General features: G+C 41.3%; 1 protein-coding gene across 5 annotated transcripts in view; it reads right to left on the bottom strand.

The window, feature by feature from the left end:
- Positions 1-23,033, bottom strand: part of hivep1 (HIVEP zinc finger 1) — a 53,859-nt gene that overhangs the window by 2,867 nt on the left and 27,959 nt on the right. For 4 of the 5 annotated variants that reach the window (XM_051391348.1, XM_051391347.1, XM_051391349.1 and 1 more), the window contains exons 3-7: positions 10,322-10,375; positions 1,858-7,646; positions 1,617-1,750; positions 1,317-1,492; positions 406-507 (exon numbers count right to left, since the gene is read on the bottom strand). In XM_051391348.1, the coding sequence (XP_051247308.1) occupies positions 406-507; positions 1,317-1,492; positions 1,617-1,750; positions 1,858-7,646; positions 10,322-10,375 (6,255 nt within the window). Of the gene's footprint in view, positions 1-405; positions 508-1,316; positions 1,493-1,616; positions 1,751-1,857; positions 7,647-10,321; positions 10,376-20,948; positions 21,369-23,033 lie in introns of those variants that run through there. The other variant, XM_051391351.1, reaches the window with a different exon arrangement.

Below are 23,033 nucleotides of genomic sequence, written 5' to 3'. Positions count from 1 at the left end.
TAAAATTAGACGCAGCAATTTCCTCTTTCTAAACGCTGTGCATGCCGCCCACATGCGCTTTGAGTTAACAGAGGAAGAAGCTGCATTTAGAATTTCTAATTAGACCATGGCAAAGCTATTGATCGACATAGCAACAGAGCACAAGCAGGGACAATCCATGTTTTATATCTCACGCCATTAACAGGAGAACTATTTAAAGAAGGGCAATCCTGTTGTTTGAAACAAAAGCAAATGGGGTAAACAAGACCTATCTGTATTAAGTCACTATTACATTCGTAACAATATACTGTAAATAAACCCCTGAATTGATATAGAAATTGTTCATTTATGAGTTATGGCTTTGGAGCACACAATGATCCTTCTGTATTTCCCTCTAGGCTAAGGCTGTGCAGTGAAGCTCCATACCTGAGTCCTCTGCATCCTGATCCTCAATGAGACCCTCAGGAACCCCCATCTCCATGCATTTCTTACTGTGGGCCTTGGATTTCATGTGCTTGGTCAGATTTCCTGCAAGAAGAGAGGTAGTAAGGTCTTATGGGTGGGTAGAGCTTGAACAATAGCACAGAAGGAGTTTATGTAAGAGAATGCGGTCTTTGGGCAAGCTGTATGTAAAGGGTGAGTAACTGATAAAGACATTTTTAAATGAACGTGGGTTGCTCTGACACCAAGTACTGTTCTGCGGTGTGGCGTGGGTAGGCAAGTTCGATAAAGAATGGTGAATCATACTGTCTTGGTTTAAGAGATAGTGAAACAACATCTTTTAATTTCATAGCTACTAAAAGGAAGAAGTGAACTGTAGCAGTTCAAAGCTATTCATTAAAAACATATTTTCTCAAATGTAAACTGTGGTCAAACATATTGTTCAGATGTAATATTAGTATACCATTTTATTTAAATGTGTGGTACTATATTCATCATGGTGTACAGTATGTGTATATCTAGTAATTTAGAAAGACATACAGTGCAGTATATACTTGAATTTCCCTCGGGATAAATAAAGTATCTATCTATCTATCTATCTATCTATCTATCTATCTATCTATCATTAAGGCAAATGTTTTAAAAAACATTTCATTTTGAGATATTCTGCAGCAAAACCTTTCTTCACTATATGTACTATATCTAGAATGTTTTTATGTATTTAATTGATTTTGTAAAATTGATTTTTGTGAAGAAGATTAATCAAGAGGTTCAAATGTCTTGGTTGATAGGATTGGGGTTGATTGATAAAAGCATCTCAACATATATACATGAGCAAGAGGAGTAGTGGCTTTAGATTTGTGGCTTTGAACACTGATCAACTACTGATTTCTAACCTTTTGTCTTAAAGGAGAAGTTGCAGTGGACACAGTGGTATGGCCGGACATCAGAGTGGGTGCGGATGTGCTTGCGCAGCATGCTGGGCTTCTTGCAGCGGATCCCACATTCCTCACAGATGTATTTACCGCGCCCACGTCCACGTACGTAAACATACTCCTCATTAGATTTGTATCTGTGGTGTTACAATCAAACCATGAGGGACATATAAGATAGGAAGACATATACGAAAAAACCACGCAAACATTTTAATATCATGTAAAATAATGAATATATATTTTAATTGTTTTGAATCATACCCGCCATCAAATATTTTGACCCGTCTTGGTTCTGTTTTAGATGCCATGTCTTTGTCTGACTCGCTGCTGGCCTGAGTTTCTGGTTGCACTTTACTTCTGGTTTCAACTGATGTAGACTTCTGGGTTATTGGCACCTGCAAAAAAAAGTAATTGACATAATTATTGATCTGATTTAAAGAAACAGGGCAGCAATATAAGACAAACAAACATTTTACAAACTTTGCAGAAAATGTATTCTTACCCTGGGCATGACGTCTTTCAGCTTGCCTGAGTAAGACAAGATATCAGATTTCCCGCTAGTTCTTATGGCCGACGTGTAGTGTATTTTCTTGGAGCTCTGCTTGGAGTCGAACAGAGACATGACCACTTTGGTGGGCAGCCCAAGTGGGTTATGGTTGTTGGGGCTTACTGTCCAGACAGCGTATGCTGAAGTCTTCAGGTCAGTCTGTGGTACATGAAGAGGTTTCCTCTTCATCAGGAAACACCACGTGAAAGTGGTGGCAGTCTTCAGGCTGGGGAAAGACAGGCGATGACTATCTTTTGTGTTAACCACAGACACAGATGTAGTCAGTTTCATCTGACCACCATGGAAACTGGAGGGCCTAATAGGAGATTTGGCAGGAGTCCATCTCTGTTCCTCAGTTTTCTCTTGAGGCTTTAGAGTGTTATTAGCTGGTATGGAGGTGCTGTGGCTACCAGGTGTAGTATTCAAGGCAGGGCCTGCCTCCTCATGAATAACAATACTTGTATCCTTTTCCAGCCCAGTACTGTCAGGTGACATAGGCTTAACATCATCAGTAGCCTCTGAGTCCTTCTCCCCATCTGTTTTAACCTGTGGCAGAGTTGGGGCCTCAGTTTCAATGGGACTGTCTACCGGTTCAGTTGTGCAAACCTGCCTAACAAGTGTTAGCTTCCGCTGTCGGGTAACCTCTGACATCTTGGAATTAAGATAATTGACGGACCTGCCATCAGTTAGACAGGCCACACCATGCTCATCCTTAGCCCGTTTTTGGTGCTTTTCCATGTAGATGTCCAAGCTGTTGGCAGGTGACAGCATTCGCTTACTTGAGGCAGTGGGTTCCTGCTGTGGGCACAGAGTTACTGATGCCAGTTTCTGTGTGCAATGTAAAGACCCAAGTGAAGGTGCTCGTTCTCCAGTATGGTTATGAGTGCTAACTGTTTGAGTTTGGGTCCTATCCTTCTTTGCAGTTAGTACAGTATGAGTATCGCTATCTACACTGTGAGTGGATGAGAGACTATTTTTATTGGACACAGAGGAAGCAGGGTGCATGTGCTCATGAGTTATGAGGATCTGTGGCAATGGTACAGCACCTGCTTGGGTCTGATCAAACTGGTCCCTTTGCTGTTCACCTGACAGAACAACAGTCTGTGTCTTAATCTCAGAGGCCTGTTGATTGGGTTGAGCAACATATACATTTTGGAGTACATCTGATGATTTTGAAATGTTCAGAATTGGATTGGCAATAGGTATTGTTAAAACTGGCATGGCTATCTGAGTTCCCTGTGTGCTGGAAAATGAAAATGTTTGGCTTGCTCTCAGAGCGGGACACTGCAGTTGGTATTTGGGCACAAAACATTTCTTTTCTTCAGAGTCAGCTGGTTTGTTTTGGACATTTTCACGACAAACTAAGATCTGGCTCAGTGGTTGTTGTATCTTTTGGCATATTTGAACCCTTGATGTTTGATGCCAAGGGTGTGGAAGGCCGTGGACTTGAGGTTGCTGAGTCGGGCTACCCAAATGAATGCTTTGCACCATTTGCTCATTCTTTTGCAAGGGGGATTCTCCAGTGTGCAGGATGAAAGGCTGAGCCAAGGCGCGCCTGTTGGCAATGTGAATCTGCTGTGATCTATTCTGAGTTAAAGAGCTAACATTTGTAATGGGAGGTTTGTCAAGAGGTATGACTTTCCGAACAGGTTGCTGACTCTCTGGGCCTATCTTTAGAGACATCTGGCGAACTAATGGCCCACGCCTCCTTTCAATAAGTGGGACCTGGGAAACTTGGGAAATTTGTCCACTTTTTGGCTGCCCAATAGGTGACAGAGATCTGCTGGGAGATACATTACCACAGTCAAAGGACTTGCTACGGTAGTCACATGAAATCTCAATAGAAGGTTGGGTACAAGTGATCTGTTCAGATGCGGCACGCCTCATCATTCCAGGCACACCAAGGGTGTTGAAGGCTGTTGGCAAACCTTGAGGATCTGGAATTTTGCTGACACACTCCCCTCGAGAAGGACTTTCTGACCTATATGGCTCATCTCTGTCAAAAGAGGCTGAGATGCTGGAACAACGAGAAAGACTACTGTCCCTGCTTAGGCTTCGTGAGAGGCTGGACTCAAAACTGGATTCACCGGAGGAGTGGTCCATTTGAGCAAGACGTATTCTTTTCTTTTTTGGTGGAAGTTTCTCTGCTGGTAACTTTGACAAACTCTCACTTCTCTGAGGCCAACTGAACTGATCTGCAGGCTTATCTGCTGGCTCATTAGTTTGTGTTTCATGCTCTCTGTCGGGCTCCTCTGTGACCAGAATCTCAGGAACTTGGATGTTATTTTGACGAACCAGACGAGACTGATGGACAGGAGTTGAGTTTTCACAAACCACCGCTACTGTGGTATCAGTGCATTGTTCCTTCCTTTGTTTTCCATAGTCAGCACTCTTGGGTATTTTTTCATGGTAGCTGTCAGCTGAGACATTTGTTATTGCATCTGTTTTGAGCTTCATTGGATCCTTCTCCATACTATCAACAGGAGAGGCCCTGTCAATAGATTCTGTCTCAAATGAATTGGGTCTGCTGAGAGAGTTGGTGTGTCTAATGACTGAAGTACCACTGCCTTGCCTTTGCAGGTCTCCTTTAGTAGAGGTGCTGATCTGGGTCTCTCGTATTGGCGAGAGTCTGGAATCTGAAGTATTAATACCTCTTGCTACGAGTTGAATCTGAGGTAGCTTTGACTGGTTGTTTTTGGGCTGTATGTCTACTATTACATTATGCTGAGAAAAAGTCCGATTTGCCAGAGCTGTTGGTAGCTCGAAACTAACTGAACAAGGTGGAATGGTATCAGTAGGAGATTGATCATCCTCATCGCCAACACTTTTCATTTTCCTTCTCTTCCTAAACGATGTCTGTTGATCAAGTATCCCTGGACCAGTAGTTGATCTAGGGACTACAGGCTGCAGTATGTTAACATGAAAAACATCTTGATCCGTTTCTTTAACAGCAGTTGGCTTGTTTTTTGGACCATGAAGCTCCGAGCAATAGAATTTCTTGTGAGTTTCAAAATTTTCTAACTTTCTGTACCGGTTACGACAAGTTTCACACTCGTACATTGTGCCTTTATTCTGCTGCGGCTTTCTGTTTCTGTCCTGATGATGCTCAAAAGATCTGCTTCTTTGCATCAGTTCTGCAGAACTGCTTGAGCCATGATAGCCCTCATCCATGGAGCGTACTGTAGGGAGGCCATGCCCCTCACTTGTGGAAAAATCTTCCACTGCTGCCTGTCTGACTAAGGTACGAGAATGTATTGCTGGATTTGGGGTTGATGGGGCTGATGAAAAAACATCATCATTCAGGGAACTAATTTTGTCATCAAATGACTGACAAATTCGCAGAGGGTGGGGGAGGGGGGCAACATTAAGGGGAAGAGCAGAGTGTCCTGGTGTAATAGGCATAGAGTTACTTCTCGTTATTGGCAAACAATCCATGGACGGGTATTGAGAAGGTACAGAGAGAAGAAATACTGGCTTTGATTTATCTGTGGGTGTGAATGGGGATTTAGGGATGTCTGAACTGGAACTTGACCTTCTTCCCATTGGTTTAAGATCAAACTGAAAAGAGTCTTTAAATATGTATGATTTAGGGGAATCTATGCTCCCTCTCCTTGAGAGAGATGTCCTCCTTGGCTTTACACTGTCCAGCTGCTTGTTGTCAACTACTGCCTCATTATCAGATATCAACTTTGAAATTCGTTCTTCCAGAGACAGTGCTTTGGCTTCTAACGGTGGACGCATTTGTCCTTCTGTGGCCCGTGGCTTCTGCTCAGCTGCTACATGCATTACTGTGGCAACCACAGGAGGGATGTTGGGTATATTCTTGGCAATGTCAATGTCCACTGGTGGAGTTATCTTAACAAATGGACTGGGTGGACTCATAGCCTGGTCAGCACTCTCTGAACGTGAGAAGTAGCCAGAATCTGTACTTCCCAAACTGCGGGGACTAAGTAGACACTTCACCTGTTGCTGTTGAGAAAAGTCTGTTGCTTGTTGCCTCTGAAGCTGAGCATGTCCACCTAACAGTGGAGACTTACACTGTTGGTCCTCATCTTCACTCACAGCATCTAGTGAGGGATTTGTACCATCCACCTCTTTCAGAGATGACAGGACTGTAATGCTTGATCTCATATTGGCAGTCTGGAACTCTCGTTGCCGTTGTGCAGCAGCTTGCTCAGGGGCTGCACCTGTAACTCTCGGGCTATCTGCCCTCAGAGGAGAGACATTAACTGGATATACAACAACTTTTGGAAGGGCTGCTGTCACTTTGGGTTCATGAGTCCTCTGACCAGGGTCTGGTTTAATTGACTCAAATACAGCTGATGAGTCAGCTTCCCCATGGCTTGCTTGGGTTGTACCTGCACTCTGTAAACTATTTTCAGACAAAGCTGCCACACTGCTCTGTGATGAGTCAGGGTCCAAGTCTGCAGTGCTACCTTCCTCATCACTGTCCCCACTCTCCTCCGCCTCTGAATGTGTACCGAGGGCTTTGTCAGATTCTTGAGATAGCGATCCACCTCCAGATTCAGAGCGTGCAATCAGACCCAATTTTATAGCATGAGCATGTGATTTCTTGTGCTTGTACAAGTTGCTCTTGGTTTTGAATGAAAAGCCACAAGTAACACAGGGGTATGGTCTTTCTCCTGTGTGAGACCTGATGTGTTTGAGCAGCACACTGGGTTTTGCACATGCCCGGCTGCAGTATTCACAAACGTACTTTCCTGGTTTCTTAGGCTTTTGGTCCTTGTAAACCTGTTCAGTGCCAAAGTTCATTACGGTGGTCATCTGAACTTGGTTGCTGCCGGGTGTAACTGGGACCTGAATGGTGCTGGGAACACTTGCTGAGAGGGACTGGCATGTGTGAACAACTGGTGGTTGGCTTTGTGGCAAAGTATTGGACCCTGAAGGGACAGGTGCATGAGTTATAGTTGATGGTCCAGTATTAAAGCTCATGTGCAAGCTTGGCTTTTCTGGATTTGAAGCAACAGGCATAAAATGCGGTGTAGCAAGCGGAGAGGACTGCATGGGAGTAACCTGTGTAGATGTCTGCCCATTTCCATGTAGTGGGGATGCAATGCCAATAAAGTTGCCTTGTTTGTCAATATAATAAGTCTGCATATTGCAAGGTTGGGTCTGGAGACCGACATTTACAGCTGGCATTGTTGTTAATTCACCACTAGATTGAGCATTTAGGGCAGAAGCTGGTTTTCCAATAACATGCAAGGAGTTTTTCCTCTCTGCCAGTGTACTAAAGTCAGGCTCCATGGCCTTAAGTAGAACATCAAGTGGAGCACTATTGTGGTAAGGATCTCCCTCAAAGCTGGGGTCTTGGCTCTTACTGTCCTTGAGTTGAGACACTTTGGCAGTAATCAAAGAGCCCTCCTCACCATCAGTGGGCTCAAGTGATGGTGGCCTTGAAGACGTTTCTTCCTGTTTCAGCCTTTCAGTGTCAGTGGAGGATGACCCCTTGTGAGGGGATGCTGCAACTGGTTGGGCATATTGTGGGTCTGTTTTCCCACTGGGTGATGTTGAAGGATTGTGGGAAGGACTGTTGGAGGAGGAGCAGCAAGATGGTGTAATTCCCTTGGATGGTGGTCCGTGGAGTACAGTTTCAGATGTTTTCAACTGTAGGGGCTTCTTCACTGGAGATTTGGGAATTTTCTCTAGCCGGTTCTCTGCAACAACCTTTTTCCTCTTCAGGCCTTTTATGTTATCTGCATTTCTTCGACTGCTTTCAGATATCCCTGTAGAGAGAGGGAGGGAAAAGCAGAGTTGGTACAATAACACCATCTTTTTCTAAACTTTTCCCAACACTCTACCATATGGGCAGAGTAAGCTCAAAAGTCCTTTTTGAGAAAATAAATTGTGTTTCCTGTGCTGGATTGTTGAAATTTGCTTATTGGTTTATGAAACTAAATTAAAAATTAGAGAGTGCAGATAATTTTAGGATGTATGTATTTGGTTTAGGGATAAAATGAGGACATGATGAGGACATGACATTTCTTTTGGAGAAGAAAAAGCAAACAAGTACTGTTTTAATTATTTTTATTATTATATAGTATCTCCTTATTAGAGTACCTTTATTTTACTCCTCACTATTGTGAAATAATTAATTAAATGTATTAATTCATTGACCATTAGGGTTTGCTGAAGGCTTTCAGACTGAATCAAAATTAATATTCTTGTTTGAACTGCTTTGTTAAAGAGCCATACAATCATTCAAAACCAGCAATTTAATGCTGATGAACACACTCAACACATATCTAATTTTAACAGTTTAATTATGTAATAAACTTACATTATTGATATATAACATTAATGGCTGTTATTTAAGAGTGTTACAGTGCATTACCTTCCACGTTAAATTTCTGAAAAGCTTGAATGCAGTAACTCTGAATCTTCGTTGGTTTTTATCAATAACTTCTTTTGTTGAAACTGGATGGAGATATATTCTACAATTTAGACACATCACCCTTACTTTCATTTATTTGCTGTGTGACTAATACCACAGGGGCCCACACTTCATTACATAAGTAAACAATCATTTTTCCTTTTCTTTCTTTTCAGCTCGTCAACGTATGTAGGCTTGGCTGATCAGAAAATGTAACAAACAAATCTAAGACAGTGAAGAGAAACTGCATTCCAATATAAAAGCAGAACTGTTTTTAAAAGGGCGCACCCATACCATGGTGTACCATAATTTCTCACGTTGGCCGTAGTGATTCAGGCAAGTGTTTTTAAGGACATGTTGCATAAGATTAGCAGTGCCCTGTCACAGTTTCCTGGCTGTGTAGGTATTTCCCAAGATGAGGTCAGGGTTCCTTCACGGCCTCTAGCATAATTAGATTGAGGAACGCCTTGTCTTTGCAGAAGTTAATCCATTCTCCACACAAACATGCAACCAATGAGCATTTAAAGCAGCACACAACCAATGTAAAATGTTCTCAGAGCAAACCCTGTGATTCTTTTTTTAAATAACTCAACCTAAAAGACGCCGTATGAAGAAACACATTTGTATCAACTGCTGCTGAAAGACATGGGAAAAGGATTAGTTCTTCCTTCCCACTACTAGGACAAGTCTGCAAAAGAGATTCCATGACTTCACCACAGCTTTTCCATCGTAAAAAGTACTTCATAAACAAACAACATTTGTCACTGTCTGTCTTTAGCTGTAACTTTTATTGTTAGAAAAATCTGTTTTGGCCATCTGCGGTTAAAAATAAAATCATCCAATCAGCAAATTCTTTCAACCAGTAGTGAAGCTTTATATTATTTCACTCCCCTCTCAATGATCGCACATTTTAAATCACCCTATGAAGCATGTGATTTTTTGAATGTAAAATAAAGCTCAAATGATCAAGTGTGAAAGAGCTATTTACAGAACTAACTTATTTCTAAAGGCTATTTTCAAAAGGGATTATCCTTTGACTGGTAGGCTTCAGGACATCAGTACCTGCTGTACTGTGAGAGGGGGATTGAGATATTCTTATTTGTGTTCTTTCTATTTAACGTCTCTATCCAATCTCAATTACAGTAGATGATTCAATCAAAGCTTGCATGCCCTGCAAATAAGCTGGGTGTTTTTTAAAAGGACTATGTTGCAGTGATGAGGTAAGCTCAGCTTAAACAAAGAACACGAAGCTGCTTCGGCTCAACCAAAACAGGGTTTTCTATTTGAATCTAGTTACATAACAACCCACTTAACAAAGGAAAATGTTCTTCATATGAGTAATAGTGACATTACTGTTGTTACTGCGATGCACAATATTCTTTATATGCAAACATATAAATATCACATTTCAATGTGTTGCAGAATGTGAAATGTGAATTTAAAATTATAATTATCACAGGTCACTGCTAAAACACAAGAGCACATTCAGGTCAAAGATATTAAAAATAAAGTTTGTGCCAGCACTGACCTAAAACCCTGCTGTTGTAAAATATTCACTCAGGAACGTAAAAGCCAAATAAAACTTTTATATTACAAATAGTTTTACTGAAGCAGAAACACTAAGCGTGATGGCTGCTGCCAAAATCCAGATGCTACACAGCAACTGGATCTGCTATTATAACAACTAGCAACCAAATATTATTAACTCCATGTGCATGTAAATAAAGCATTTCCTTATAGGACATAATAAATCAACGATAGTTAATAAAGAAAATTCTGATAAGGCAACACTGCAATGATATAAACACCATATAAAAAACTATTTCTGCACCACTAACAAAAAAAACCCTTCACATTCCAGACTAGTGATTTACATTTGTTTTGTGCTGCTTTTAGTGAAAATCCAAAGGGATCAATAGTTTTATTTCTTTTAAACGATCAGTTGTCTAATAAGAAAACCTCAGTTCAAATGAAAGAAAAAAACAAGTATTTACTTTTCATTCCAAGTCTGGTTAAAAGATCTCTTACCTTTCTGTGAGCCTTTGGGGTCTTTAAGCTCTTTCTGTGCCTCTTCGATTTTATCTGTGAGACAAGAGCAGAAACCATTTTCAGCACAGAGAACAGTGTTGCACAGATGCACACAGACTCTCTCTCCACAGTGAAGGCAGTGCAGAATGTAACTAATGATACTGGGGATGCTTCCCACACGGCTGTAGCAGGATGAAGGTCTTTCAAATGAAAAACAGATATTCTTCCATAGCTGAGAGAGTGCACTATTCCATTATGGAAACTACTGTAATCATGAAGGGGGCAAGCCTGTGTGCACACACACACACAATAACACAACCATTCAAGCACACCCACTTAAAGAAATAACAGCACAAGTGTGTGTGTGTGATACACAGGTTAAGTTTGCAAATAAGTCACAATGGTGAGTTCATTCTCATTATCGCAGAGTGAGCACTAACCCACGGATCAATTTGCATATAGAAATACCATTTACACCCCTCGGGGAAGACAAATTAATTCCACTCAGGTTTTCTTTACATCACAATCATCACCCACAATCCAGCAGGTGAATAACCTGTTTGTGTATGAACCATATGGATGTGTGGGAGGTGACGCAGTATTCACTTTGTGTTACTGTAATCAATATTAATTATATATGCTGCTCAATGTGGCGTGAATGGGTTATACACAATGGAACAGAGGCAGAGAGAAGAGCTAAACCCTCTATTTTCCTGCACGGTCACTACCACCGACTGTGGGAGGAGCTATGTACATCGGGAACGTGTACATACATGTCCAAGCCTCATTAGTATTAATTTTTAATTTAAAAACTTATTTGTTTAAGCAACTTTATAAAAACAATAATACAAATACCAGGTGATAAAATATACAGTGCAAACTTTAGTTTAACAATTTGTAAAATTGAGGAAATCTGGTGCGCCATCAGCAGGTTTTCTGTTTTTCTCCTCACTTTCTATTATGTGAAACATATTCTGAGCTGCTTGTTTACTGTAAACTATAACAATCAGTTTCTGCTGGATAAAATCTATGTGAAAAACTAATCTGCTTCTTTTTTTTTAAAAAACAACACTTTTTTGGTGTAAATCATTAAAAACAATAACAATGAGCCTTCTACATGTGCAAGCGAGCATGCAACACACTCACATTAGTCACAGAGGAAAATGGGTGATTACTAGAGAAGTCGAGCATGTTTCTGCCTCCCATGACCATGGAAACTAGATGGAAAAATAAACCCTCTGTGGGTTTTGTGCCCTGCACATGACATTAGAATGCAAGACGCATCCTTGAGGACCAATGGTAACAATTTTGTCCTAGATTGCACAAACGTTAATGGAGGGTGAAAGAGGATGTTCTGTGGTTCTCAAAATCACAGCGCGATGCCGGGAATACTCGGAGGAGGGGTGGACACGAACGGGCCACAGAAGAGGTCAGTGGATTATGTCATCATATATATGTGTGTGTTACTATCTCTCTCTCTCTCTCTCTGGCACACGCCACAGATTACATAACGCGTCCCCACCCCTGTGCTGCCATGGAGCAAAACAAAGGCACCCTGCCAGCGGAAACACAGCAACGAGGCTCATGAGGAGAGGGCAGAGTGTTTGTTTATGTGTGTCACTTTGACAGAAAGGTAGACAGAGAGGAGAGAGGTATGTGACCATGTGAACGCCCTCTGACAACAGGAATCAGGTAGGTTGTGTTTTCCTGGCAAAGACACTGGCACAGTGTTTCTCCACACAGAGAGGATCCCGGTGGAGTTACCTCAACCTCACAGCTTCCTCAAGCAAATGACGGCGCTACTGCGAACCAATTTGAGATAATAAATGCTTATTTTAGTGGTCAGGAGATTTGGAGGTAGAATTTTTCTAGCATATGCTTCATTGTTTGCACAGCTTGATACATATGTCTTGTATTAGACCACACTGGCGAACCAAGGCATAAGTGATTACTGCCCTACAAAAATCTTATTAGTGGTTCTATATGTTAGGAAACCAGAGTGTAAGCTACTATAGATCAGATTGCACTTCTTACATAACAAGCCACAAACAAGACCCCTCAATGCTGAATGACACCCATGAAGTCGAGCTCCGAAGCATGGAAAAGAACAGGAAACACCAGCCCAAATGAGTGGAAAGGGACAAGGCAGCATTACCCTCAAAAAAGGACCAAAAAAAATTATTCCATCCACAGTGCCGGAGTTATTAAGACAGCAGGGAATGATTATAGGGTCGTTCATATTTCCCTCATTATGCCTGTTGGGGTTGCTGAGGTGGTCTGGGTGATGGCTCCATATTTCATCTGAAATCTGTGTAATCGTCCTGTAACCACGGGAAAACAATAAAAGGAATGTACACAAATGTTGCGTGTTGCCGGTGATGAAAACCAGAGCAGATTGTGGAACATGACCACGAAATTTGAGGGCAGGGAAAGAAAACATAGTTAGAGGGTAGCGAACACAAAAGGCCCCACTTAGAACTAAACTGTTTACAAGTGTGGTCTCAAACAAAACAGGGGAAAAATTCCATAATTTGTTAAATGCTCAAAGTATCTACTTAATACTGTGCTGAACATACTGCAGACAAGTCACACTGTAATTCCTTTTGCAAGAGCTTCTGCTAACTGATGAAAAAAAAACAGACACAAAAACCTACCAAGAATCTGCAAAGCACATTGAACCACTTGCCTCGGGGGCTCAGTATGCTTAAGCATGCTGTAACATAAGCAGAAAGCACTGTCTTAATAATTTAGTATAATAGGAGTCAATATACTCTACTAGCGTTACTTAAACAAGGTTGTGAAATCACAACAGAGATTTATCTATGTCTGTTAAGCAAGGCACGCTGATAAGATAAGATGTACTGTTTGTCTTATTTATTCATCTTCCTCTCCTTTATCTCTACCTGCCCTCCCTAATAACTCTCCTCATACAGCACTGCTTTGACAGCAGTCCCACAAACGAGTAGACAAAGCCAGCGAGGTGGCGGAGAAAATGCAGATCGAAGTTCACCCTGAGTGTCAAAGTGGCCGACTCGTGGTCTTTGATCTGTGCAACGTGATATTAAGGATATGCAAGGATCAGGCAGGGAGGGACCAGAGTGGGCGTGTGCATGTCAATTAGGCAGCAGTTTGTGGGCGAGGGAGTCAGTCTCCTCGCTGGTAGCTGTCATGACAACCACAAATCTTTAATACAAACCCCCCCACCCCAACCTCCCCGCATCTTCCTGCCCACTCCTCTCTCTGCGCTATCGAGGATGAGTGGGAAATGTGATTATTTGTGCCCCGAGGCCAAAAGTGACGTCACTCCACAGGAAACGTGCGTGCTTTTGAATCCTGATGTGAGTTTACAACCCATCAGTTATGACCAGGGGGTTGCTCGGCAGGAGGGGAAGCCCATCTCAAGTCCATTAAAAGGCGCCTGACAGACAATTATCAGTCAAGACGTGGCCGCAGATAGAAACACATGCTAATGAGCTGCAGCGCCAGTTCGCCCTCTGGAAAATGGACCTAATAAACCAAACTCATGTGTGGAACTAGACCCCTGCCTGTCTAATGAATGACAATATTACATTACGGCAAAGTGGCGACTTCAACCCACGTGGAGCGGCTGCACAACTGCCTGGCACTATGTTCCCCCTGAGAGCCCCCTCTGCCTGTTGGCTGACAAATACACCATCCTCCCCTCACTGCCAGCTTGTAACACATTCATATTTTGCTCAACAGCCTGCCCTGCTGGGTCTCAACATGCCAAATGGCGGCCATCAACAGCATAGTGGCAGCTTTTCATAGAGTCCATATGCACAGTGTTCACATGTTTCAGATGGCCCCCGGCGGCTTGGCTCCACTCGTCCTGCTAGCATCAAAGATATATGTTCAGGATGGAGGGGTGGAGGGGTGGAGGGGGGCAAGGACAAGTTGTTTTGCTTAAACAGCATCTGTGAGGGTTGAGTTGTCATCAGTATGCGCGACACTACACCAGTATACCAGCAACAAGCCTGAACAACGCCAGTGGACCACAGTGTGTGGGCAGATCTTCCAGCGATGATGATGCAAATGCTGCAGTAAATCAGTTTACGGCGTGTTACTCCATCACGCCATATTTAATTTATTAGGACAAACGGCATTGTGAGTGTTAAAGACTCAAGTTAATTGCCTGACTCGTTAACAGTTCAGACAAACGTACAGTGAAGTGAGGACGGGCAAGGACGACCGGGTTTGACATCTGCCAGCTAAGATGTGGACTGCGCAGAGTAGAACGCCAAAACCAACGCCGTGTTTGGAGAGAGGAAGAGGAAAGAGAAAGAACAGATGAGGAGAGGAGAGATGCCTCAGCAGGCTGAAGATGACGAGATGGGAGTCGGCAGCTGCCCCCTTCTTCCCTGTCACTGTGCGGGAGGGAGATGGACATTATGTAACTCGAGCACCTCCACCAGCCCGCTGTACACGCCCGGCTGTGTGCAAACACACGCACATCAAACACACCCTCGCACTGGCTGATGCATTCTTAGAACAATCACTAACAAGGACGTTTTTTTTTTTTTTCAGTAAACAAAAACAGACACAACGGTCAGATGGAAACTTCAAGTCGATTAATCAAAAAAGAGTCAAGCAACTATTTTAATAATTCAACTGTTTGAGCAAAAATAACACATCCTCTGGATTGGCTGCTTTTCTTTGTCTAATAATAGCGAACTGCTGGTGACCTGATATTATACAGACTAGCAGATTAATCGGTAATGGCAATAATAGTTATACTCTACATTAGAGCTGAAGAGATTAATTGGGTAATTAGTTAATTAACATAAAATTCATCTGCAAAAGTAAAACATTTGAGGACATTTCGATTCCATGCTTTAGTTTGTCTTATATAACATTGAGTTGAACTGAATCTATAAATGAACTGTTTAGATATATATTAATTGTTAAAAATGCCCAAAACCTGTAAATATTCACGGCTGTAATTTGTCTCATAACAGTAAACTGAATCTCTGCTGTTGTTCAGACATAACAACTAATCTGTAGATGTTATGTTAAGTTCCAGGAACCATTTTCTGACATTTTATATTCTATTGCAACTTTTTAGTTTGTTTTCACATATAATTACAGTTGTTTTTCATATTTTACACTTTTAAAAGCCACAATATGCCCTTTTTTCTTTGACTGCGTGAATCCAAATCAGCAATGTGGCTCCATATGACAATAACTCTATTATTAAACGAGGACGTCTACTCCTATAATAGTCACAACAACAGCTGGGAGGATGCATGAGCTTTGCACAATTCCCTGTCACCTTTTAAGGGACGTTTGTTGATCTTATCTCAGCTTTCTTCCTGTGAGTGGATTTCTGCAGTCCGCAGCAGCTGACCCATGCAGTAAGTGGCCATAAGGGTTACTGTCAGCATCTGACACATTCTTTATCATCGCAGACACGCCCGTACAGAGATTCCCCGACGGCCTTCGGGGAGAAGAACCGGTCTGAAAGCAGAGCCGAGACTTACAAAGAGGGCAAGCGCCGCTACAGGAAGTACACTGTGCTCTGCCTTAGTAATCACGGACAGACGATGATGCAGAGCAGAGGAATCCCCCGACATACTGGGAGTGTCCCATTACCCTGCGGTCTATCATCATCAGCTGGTAGATAGGGGAGCGCAAACTCACTTCCCTCTCCGTCTCCTTCCTCGCATTAGCCAGACGGAGAGCTGGAGCGATTCGTTCTATCAAATCTAAATCGACACAAAAGGACAGAGATAGAGCGAGAGACTGAGGGAGAGATTGAGACAGAGGAGGAGGGTGTAGAGGCAGAGATAAGAGACACTCATAACATTATATCTACCACTTGGTGAAGAGAAATACACGACTGTCAACAAATGACGGCAAAATGGCCACACGGTCTGTTTGTTTCACTTGTTAATGGACAGCAATCCAGCAAGAAGTAGCTAATTTAGGGTGTTTAAATAGTGAGACCAGAAGACTAACGAGAGGAGTAACCATCATTAAATAATAACAGGATGGTTCCTGTACTCTCCTTTCTACGGACATTGTATGAATTATTTATTAGTCTTTTATCAAAGAAAAAAATCCAAACATTTGCTGCTTCCAGTTTCTCAAATGTGAGGGTTTTCTGCTTTCCTCTGTTTTAAGTTGAATTTAATATCTTTGGTTCTTTGACTGTTGGTTGAAAAAACACTTGAAATCGTTACCTTGGCAACTTGTGATGGGAGTTTTTGAGGCAGCAACTAACTAACTTGATTGAACCAATTAATTCCTACACACTGGTCCTGAAACGACTCATTCTAAAAGGTAACAAAAAGCTGATTATACACTAATATAACATACCTATGACTATTATATTCCATTTCTACCCATCGATCCTCCTGAATGTTTCACACTGGACCTTTAAGGCCAAAGTGGTATGTTTGAATGTCTTTCTTTTATCTGACCAACAGTCAAAAACTAACTGGATATTCAGCTTGCAAAGATATGACACAGAGAAGAGCAGCAAATCCTCACATTTGAGAAACAGGAACCAGCAGATATCAAACATATTTACTCATAAATTACTCAAACAATATAAAAAAAACTATCATATTTACGTACGATACAGAAACAGAAGGTATCGGGACCAGGAACCTAGACCAGGAAGAGGGGTTCTGTTCTGCTGTATGTAAAACATTCGGCATTAAAACAAAGCAGTCCTGCTCTCTCTGCAGCCTGGAGATCAGCTGCTGACTGCTAAGCATCAAGGTGGAGGGAGGCAGGGAGGAAGGGAGGGAGGGAAGCAGCAGTCGAGCTGTTTACCCTCCACTGGGGGAGACTGTTAAAGTGCGGCAAACTGCATGTTGAATGAAAACGATGAAGCCAGGGCAGGTAGGCGTTAAAAAACCCCACAGCATTAACGAGAGACCTTTTAATAATGTACGGCCGCAAAGGGGGGAGAGACCCAGATCTTGTACACAGAGCAACAAACAGGAGCTGAACAGCGCGGTTGTGAGGGTTTACTCGTCCGAGTCACCCGTCCCATTTTCTACAACAACAACAATTAGAGGACGTGTTTTTAGAGGCGAGGTTCCTACTCCATCCTCGTAATAACTCGTGACGAAGCTGCAAAGACCCAGTGAACAGATGAAATATTGATCACACTCTTCCCTCCTGCACACACACACACACACACACACACACACACACACACACAGACACACACACACAAGACACAAAGACAGTGGTTTGGTGCGGTATCTGTACAGTACTGCTGCCCCCGCAGGAAACTGTAGGTGGAAGAAGCAGCAGACTGGAGGCCACTGATTATTGGGACTGCGTGGGCACCCTTGTGAAAAATTGATATAACGAGAAATCTGGGTGGGTAGAAAAATGTGTGTGTGTGTGTGTGTGTAGGGGGGGTTTAATGGTGCAGGCAGAGTTTAACGTGAATGTGAATATTACCCTCTTACATCTTTTTCAGACCACACACACATTTAACCTCCCTCCCAGCCCCAAAAAAAGAAAATCTGCCTGCACCAAAATAGACAAGAAAGAGCCAGACTCCAAACACAATAGCGAAAAGCAGAGCCAAGGAACACTAAATAATGATTTCCTTCCCTCGCAGTCACAAATCATAGAAGGTGTAAAAGCCTGTTTTGGGATGTAGTAAAAAAAAAAAAAAATCACAAACTGCCTCAAAAAAGTAAAAGAATCTGCATATAGCAATTACTTTCATTATCTATTAATCTCTTAATCTCAACCTTCAGTCTGAAGGGTTGGGGGTGAAGTTTTTTAATATAAGCAGATAAAACATACTTTGGGGTCACATGTAGCAGCCGTTTTCTAAGAAATCCTTTTACAGGAGTTTTCTTGACAATACAGGACAGCACTTGCTCACAGATGGTCATATAATTTACTCGTAGTGTTTATTGGGCACGCCTGGCCGTTCTCACCACAGCGGAGCGAATTCACTACAGTTTACTCAAGTTGTCCTCTACTTTAAATCCAACAAACTTTATTTTATCTTACAGAAAGTTCATCTTCTAGAAAGAGAAATTGTTTGTGGCACGTACAATTACCATGTAAGAGCATGTTTTTTAATCAAGCTCAACTTCACTCATCATTACTGATCCACCGCTCATTATTTCCACCGGGCCTTCCTGAGAACTCTGTTCACGGCATATTTCCAGGACAACATGGATTATTTCCAGGATATCTGGTCATTTTAATCAATTTTTTAGGAGTTTCCATAGCTGGAAAAGATGCGTGGGCGTTTGGGTCACGAGCCAAAAAACTGTTTGGGAAACACTGATTTAGTCTTGAAAAGTGTCTGGAGGGCAGTTAAAAAAAAAAAAAAGCCCAAAACAACTTCCCAGAATCGAAGGTGATGTCTTCAGAGAGGTTCCTTAGTTCAACCAACAGCCCCAAAACCCAAAGATATTCAGTTTACAATATAATACAGCTGTAAATCCTCAACCAGTGGTGGAGGAAGAATTCAGATCCTTATGTAGAATCTACCACACAGGCAAAATACTGCATCACGAGTCCTAAAGGTTGTCAGAAAAATGTCCTTAAAGTATAAAAAGTAAAAGTAATTAATGCAGAACAATGTCCCCAGTGAGTATTGAGTATTGTGTATATATATATATATATAAATATAAACATTATAATGTTGTTATTGATGCATTAATGTGTAAATTATGTTTTCATTACAGATCAATCTGATTATTATTGTCTTGATTAATCCATTACCCATTTGTTTACACACAATCTTTTTTTGTGGGTTTTTTCGCCCCAAAACGATTAAATTCACTGTAATTATAAAGAAAAGCAGCAAATCGTAACATTTGAGAAGGAAAACTATGAAATAGAGATTACTTTTTAAAAAAATATCTACTTAATTAATCAGCTGTCAGGTAGTTTAATATTTTCATATGCATCATATTTTTAAAGCTCTTCATATGTTTTACATGTAAAATCTTAATTTGTAGCTGTCAGATAAATGTAGAGGAGTAAAAAGCTCAATGTTTCAATATTATAATAGAAAGTAGATGAAAATGGAAATACAACTAGCACATATTTTCACTTCCGCTACTGATCTTCACATTTGAGAAACTGGAACTTTGGCCCCTTTTGGTTTTAAAACACACCAAATTATCAAAGTCACAGCAACAAATGAATGTTTTGACTTATTCATTTCAGTTCTGTAGTTCTATAAAAAAAAAGTCTGAACTGAACTCCGAGCAACTTTTCACTTCAGATTTCTGTCAGCGTTTGAGCCTAACCGTTTCAGATAAGACGTGAAACAGTCATTGAAATTCAGCAGCGAGCCCTCGACTGTACACAAACACCCATTTCTTTCTGTGCTGAGGTTAAAAAAAAAAAAAAAGTGGAAGTAAAACAAGCTGCACGTCAAACTTCATCCAGTCAGCGTCTCGAGTTCCCCCCCTGGGTTGTGAGGGCTGTGACACAGAACTAACCGAGCTCAACGACTGATTCCCGGTGTGTCGTCAAACGCCGCCGCCACTGGCCTCGTGGGACAGGAAGCACGTTTCATTCGTCTTGTGGCGAAAACAAATTTTGCGCACATACAGCGAGCTCTGTGCGTCAGCCGAGGAAGAAGAAGAAGAAGAAGAAGAAGAAGAAGAAGAAGAAGAAGAAGAAGAAGAAGAAGGGGGGGGACACTTTATATTTATTTATTTAATAATCCTATTAATAAGAGATGATTGTTTAATCTATTAGTTGACTGATTAGAATTCACTGTTTCAATCTTAAATTTTAAAGCAAAAAAGACAAAAACTGTCTTTTTTTCTTTGTTTTATATGATAGTAAACTGAATATTAGTTGGTAAAACAATCTGTTATTTAGTTATTCAAAAGTTATTCTGGATAAAAATAAAAAGATATCCTATGAAACGTGCTCAATATTACTTTATTGTGAAGGGGAAAGATCGTTTCTGTGTGTTGTTTGAAGAGATGTAGAAAAAATTAAATAATCTGTGACAACTGGGTAAACTCCATTTTCTCACCTACCAGCACCTCATAAGCTCACTTATTAACATAGTATATCTCATTTGACTATTTCTTACTCGGTAGCAGCCAGAGACTCCGGGAAGTAACGGATTCCGATCAAAAAAGGACAAATTGTCAGTTTTATGATGTTTTTTGTACGAATTAAACTTTAAAAAGACTTAACATGTTATTTACTGAGTTTACTGACTTACAGTTACCTTTGGACATAGCCAGGCTAGCTGTTTTCCCCCCATGTTTACAGTCTCTATGCTAAGCTAAGCTAATCTAATCACCTGCAGGCTCCAGCTACATTTACAGACATGCAACTCTCAGCAACAAAAGCGAATAAGGGTTAGTATTTCCCAAAATGTCATTAAAAAAAGACGTCACCTTGAGCTCTGCGAAACTATGATCAGCAAACAATTAACAGAACAATTGAGAATGAATCGTTATTTGCAGCTCTGTTAATTAATAGACACTTTGCCAAATCCTGTGCACCAAAGTTCTTCATATATTACAACATATATTACGACATATATGTAAGTAAAGTTTGCCACCTGCCCTTATTTACAGAACTGACTAACAGCAATAAAAATAAAAATCCAACTTTTCACCACAAATTAAAAGGCAGGACTTACACATCAGTCTGTTTTCTACAGAGCAGCCTGGCGTCCCGCAGGGCCTGTCAGATCAAAACTGAAAGCAGCGCTGCCGTCAGTAGAAGAGGAACTCTTTCAAAACACGGCGGCTCCCACAGACTCGACTGTCCCTCTGCCCAATTGTTGTTGGTTACTGCAGCGCCACGGTTGAGTGACAGCACTCTGACTGCTTCCTGTCCGCGTAGTTCACTCTGAGGAGAGCTGTCGCATTCGCCGTGGACGATGGCTTTTAGTAGATGTTTTCAAAAAAAACAACACGGCGAGGAAACAAAAAACTGCAGCTGCACACACATCTGACCTCAATCTCACCACTGACACACTAAAACCCCAGTCAGCACGGGGCCAGGAGGAGTCAACGCTAAATAATGCCTCGCTGTGTGCTTGTTCTGAGTGTTTCACAACCGTCTATAGGACAAAATGTTCACTTCTTACCAGCTGATGTTTCATGTTAACAAACACTCAGAAGCTCCTTTTGTTTTCGGGAACAAAAGGCAACTGGAGAAAGAACAACAAGTGCACACATACTCCTGTGTCAACACGAGCAGTCACAAGTCTGCGCTTCCGCCCTATCAGCTGTGGCTCTGCAGCGGTGCGGGGCGTTGCCAGCGGTTTCCTCAGAATAATGTGACGAGGAGGGGAATTCCTGTAAGGCCCAGGAAGAGAGAGGGGGGGGGGGAGGAAGGGAGGGCCTGCCCAAACAGAGCAGGCCGGGTGACGTCACTTAAACCGGCTTTGGCACCCTCCAGGGGATCCTTCTCTCGCTCTCTCCCTCCCTCCCTCCTTTCTGTTTGCGTTGGAGGGGGGGAGGAATTTAACGTGCCCTGCCAACTGCTGGTTGCCCAACAGTTCACTCCCTGGGTGAGGAAGACTCACAGGAGGTGTTAACCATTTTGGTTTTTTTTTTTTTTTTTTTTTAAACGTCTGACTCGTGTTCCTGCAGCCTTTTTTCTGTTCCTGTTCAATACCGACGTTGTATATGTACAGTTGTATGGTTTCGGTTGTGTGGCTCAATATGAAAGATTCCCTTCAGAAGTGTTTAAGAGACTTCGCTCAGCTCAGTTTACTTATTCTTTGATCACATTGTTCCTGATTGAGATCAAAATGTTGTCAAATGTTGTTTAAGATCCTCTCAATATGTTTGAAGACTATAAAAACACTTTGATTTGTGTCATATTTTACACACAAAAAAGTTAAATTAGCTTGTTAAAGATTCTTAATATTACACCAATTCATTGTCCCTCATTAGAAAAAAGCTGAAACCGAAACTATTACTGTTGATCAATGTTGTTTTGTTGATCAGTTCACTGTTTCGGTACGTTTTTTTAAACATAAACAGCAACTGGTTCCCTTCCAAATGTGAGGAATTGGTGCTTTTCTTTGTCATATTTAATAATAAACTGAATACTTTGGGGTTTCTGGGGCTGAAGTTCAGATAAAATAAGCAATTTGAACATTCAATCTCTGGGGAAATCATAATTTGAAGCTACTTTTGGACATTTTATTGCCAAAACTAATGAAGAGACAGAATTAGGGAAATAATCAGTAAATTAATTGATAAATAATGGTCACATATTGGACCACATCTGGCCTCTAAACTAGTCTTAAACTCAGATTTAAAGATTTCATACCTCATTCTGCACAACGAGGCTCAAACACCCAAATAAAAATAAAACAAAACAAGTTTTTAAATGTAACTTTGTTTTCTTTTTGTTTCTTTTCTTGCTGCTTATATTATTTTACACTTCCGACCAACTTGATTTCCTTCTTTATTAATTAAATAAAATTTAGTTTCATTTAAAAGCATGTGGAATGTCCTATATAAACAAAAGGCAATATAAATAAAGTTAAATCCTAAATATAAATCCACTGAACATGCAGACACCCAGTAGCAATTCTGTTTTTCTTTTTAACTGCAAAAAAAAGGAAAGAGACATTCAAGGCCGTTTGTGTGTGGGCGCAACAAAACCATGAGTCTGGAAGAGGAAACTGCAGGATCTTGTGAGAACGTTTAAAGTCAACATTAAATTGTGCCACTCAGTCAAAGCTTTAAAAAAAAAAAAACAA

Source organism: Dicentrarchus labrax, unplaced genomic scaffold (genome assembly GCF_905237075.1).
Source record: "Dicentrarchus labrax unplaced genomic scaffold, dlabrax2021, whole genome shotgun sequence".
Lineage (NCBI taxonomy): Eukaryota > Metazoa > Chordata > Actinopteri > Moronidae > Dicentrarchus > Dicentrarchus labrax.
Note: the sequence above shows the minus strand (reverse complement) of the source record. Positions and strands in the feature narration are given on the sequence as shown.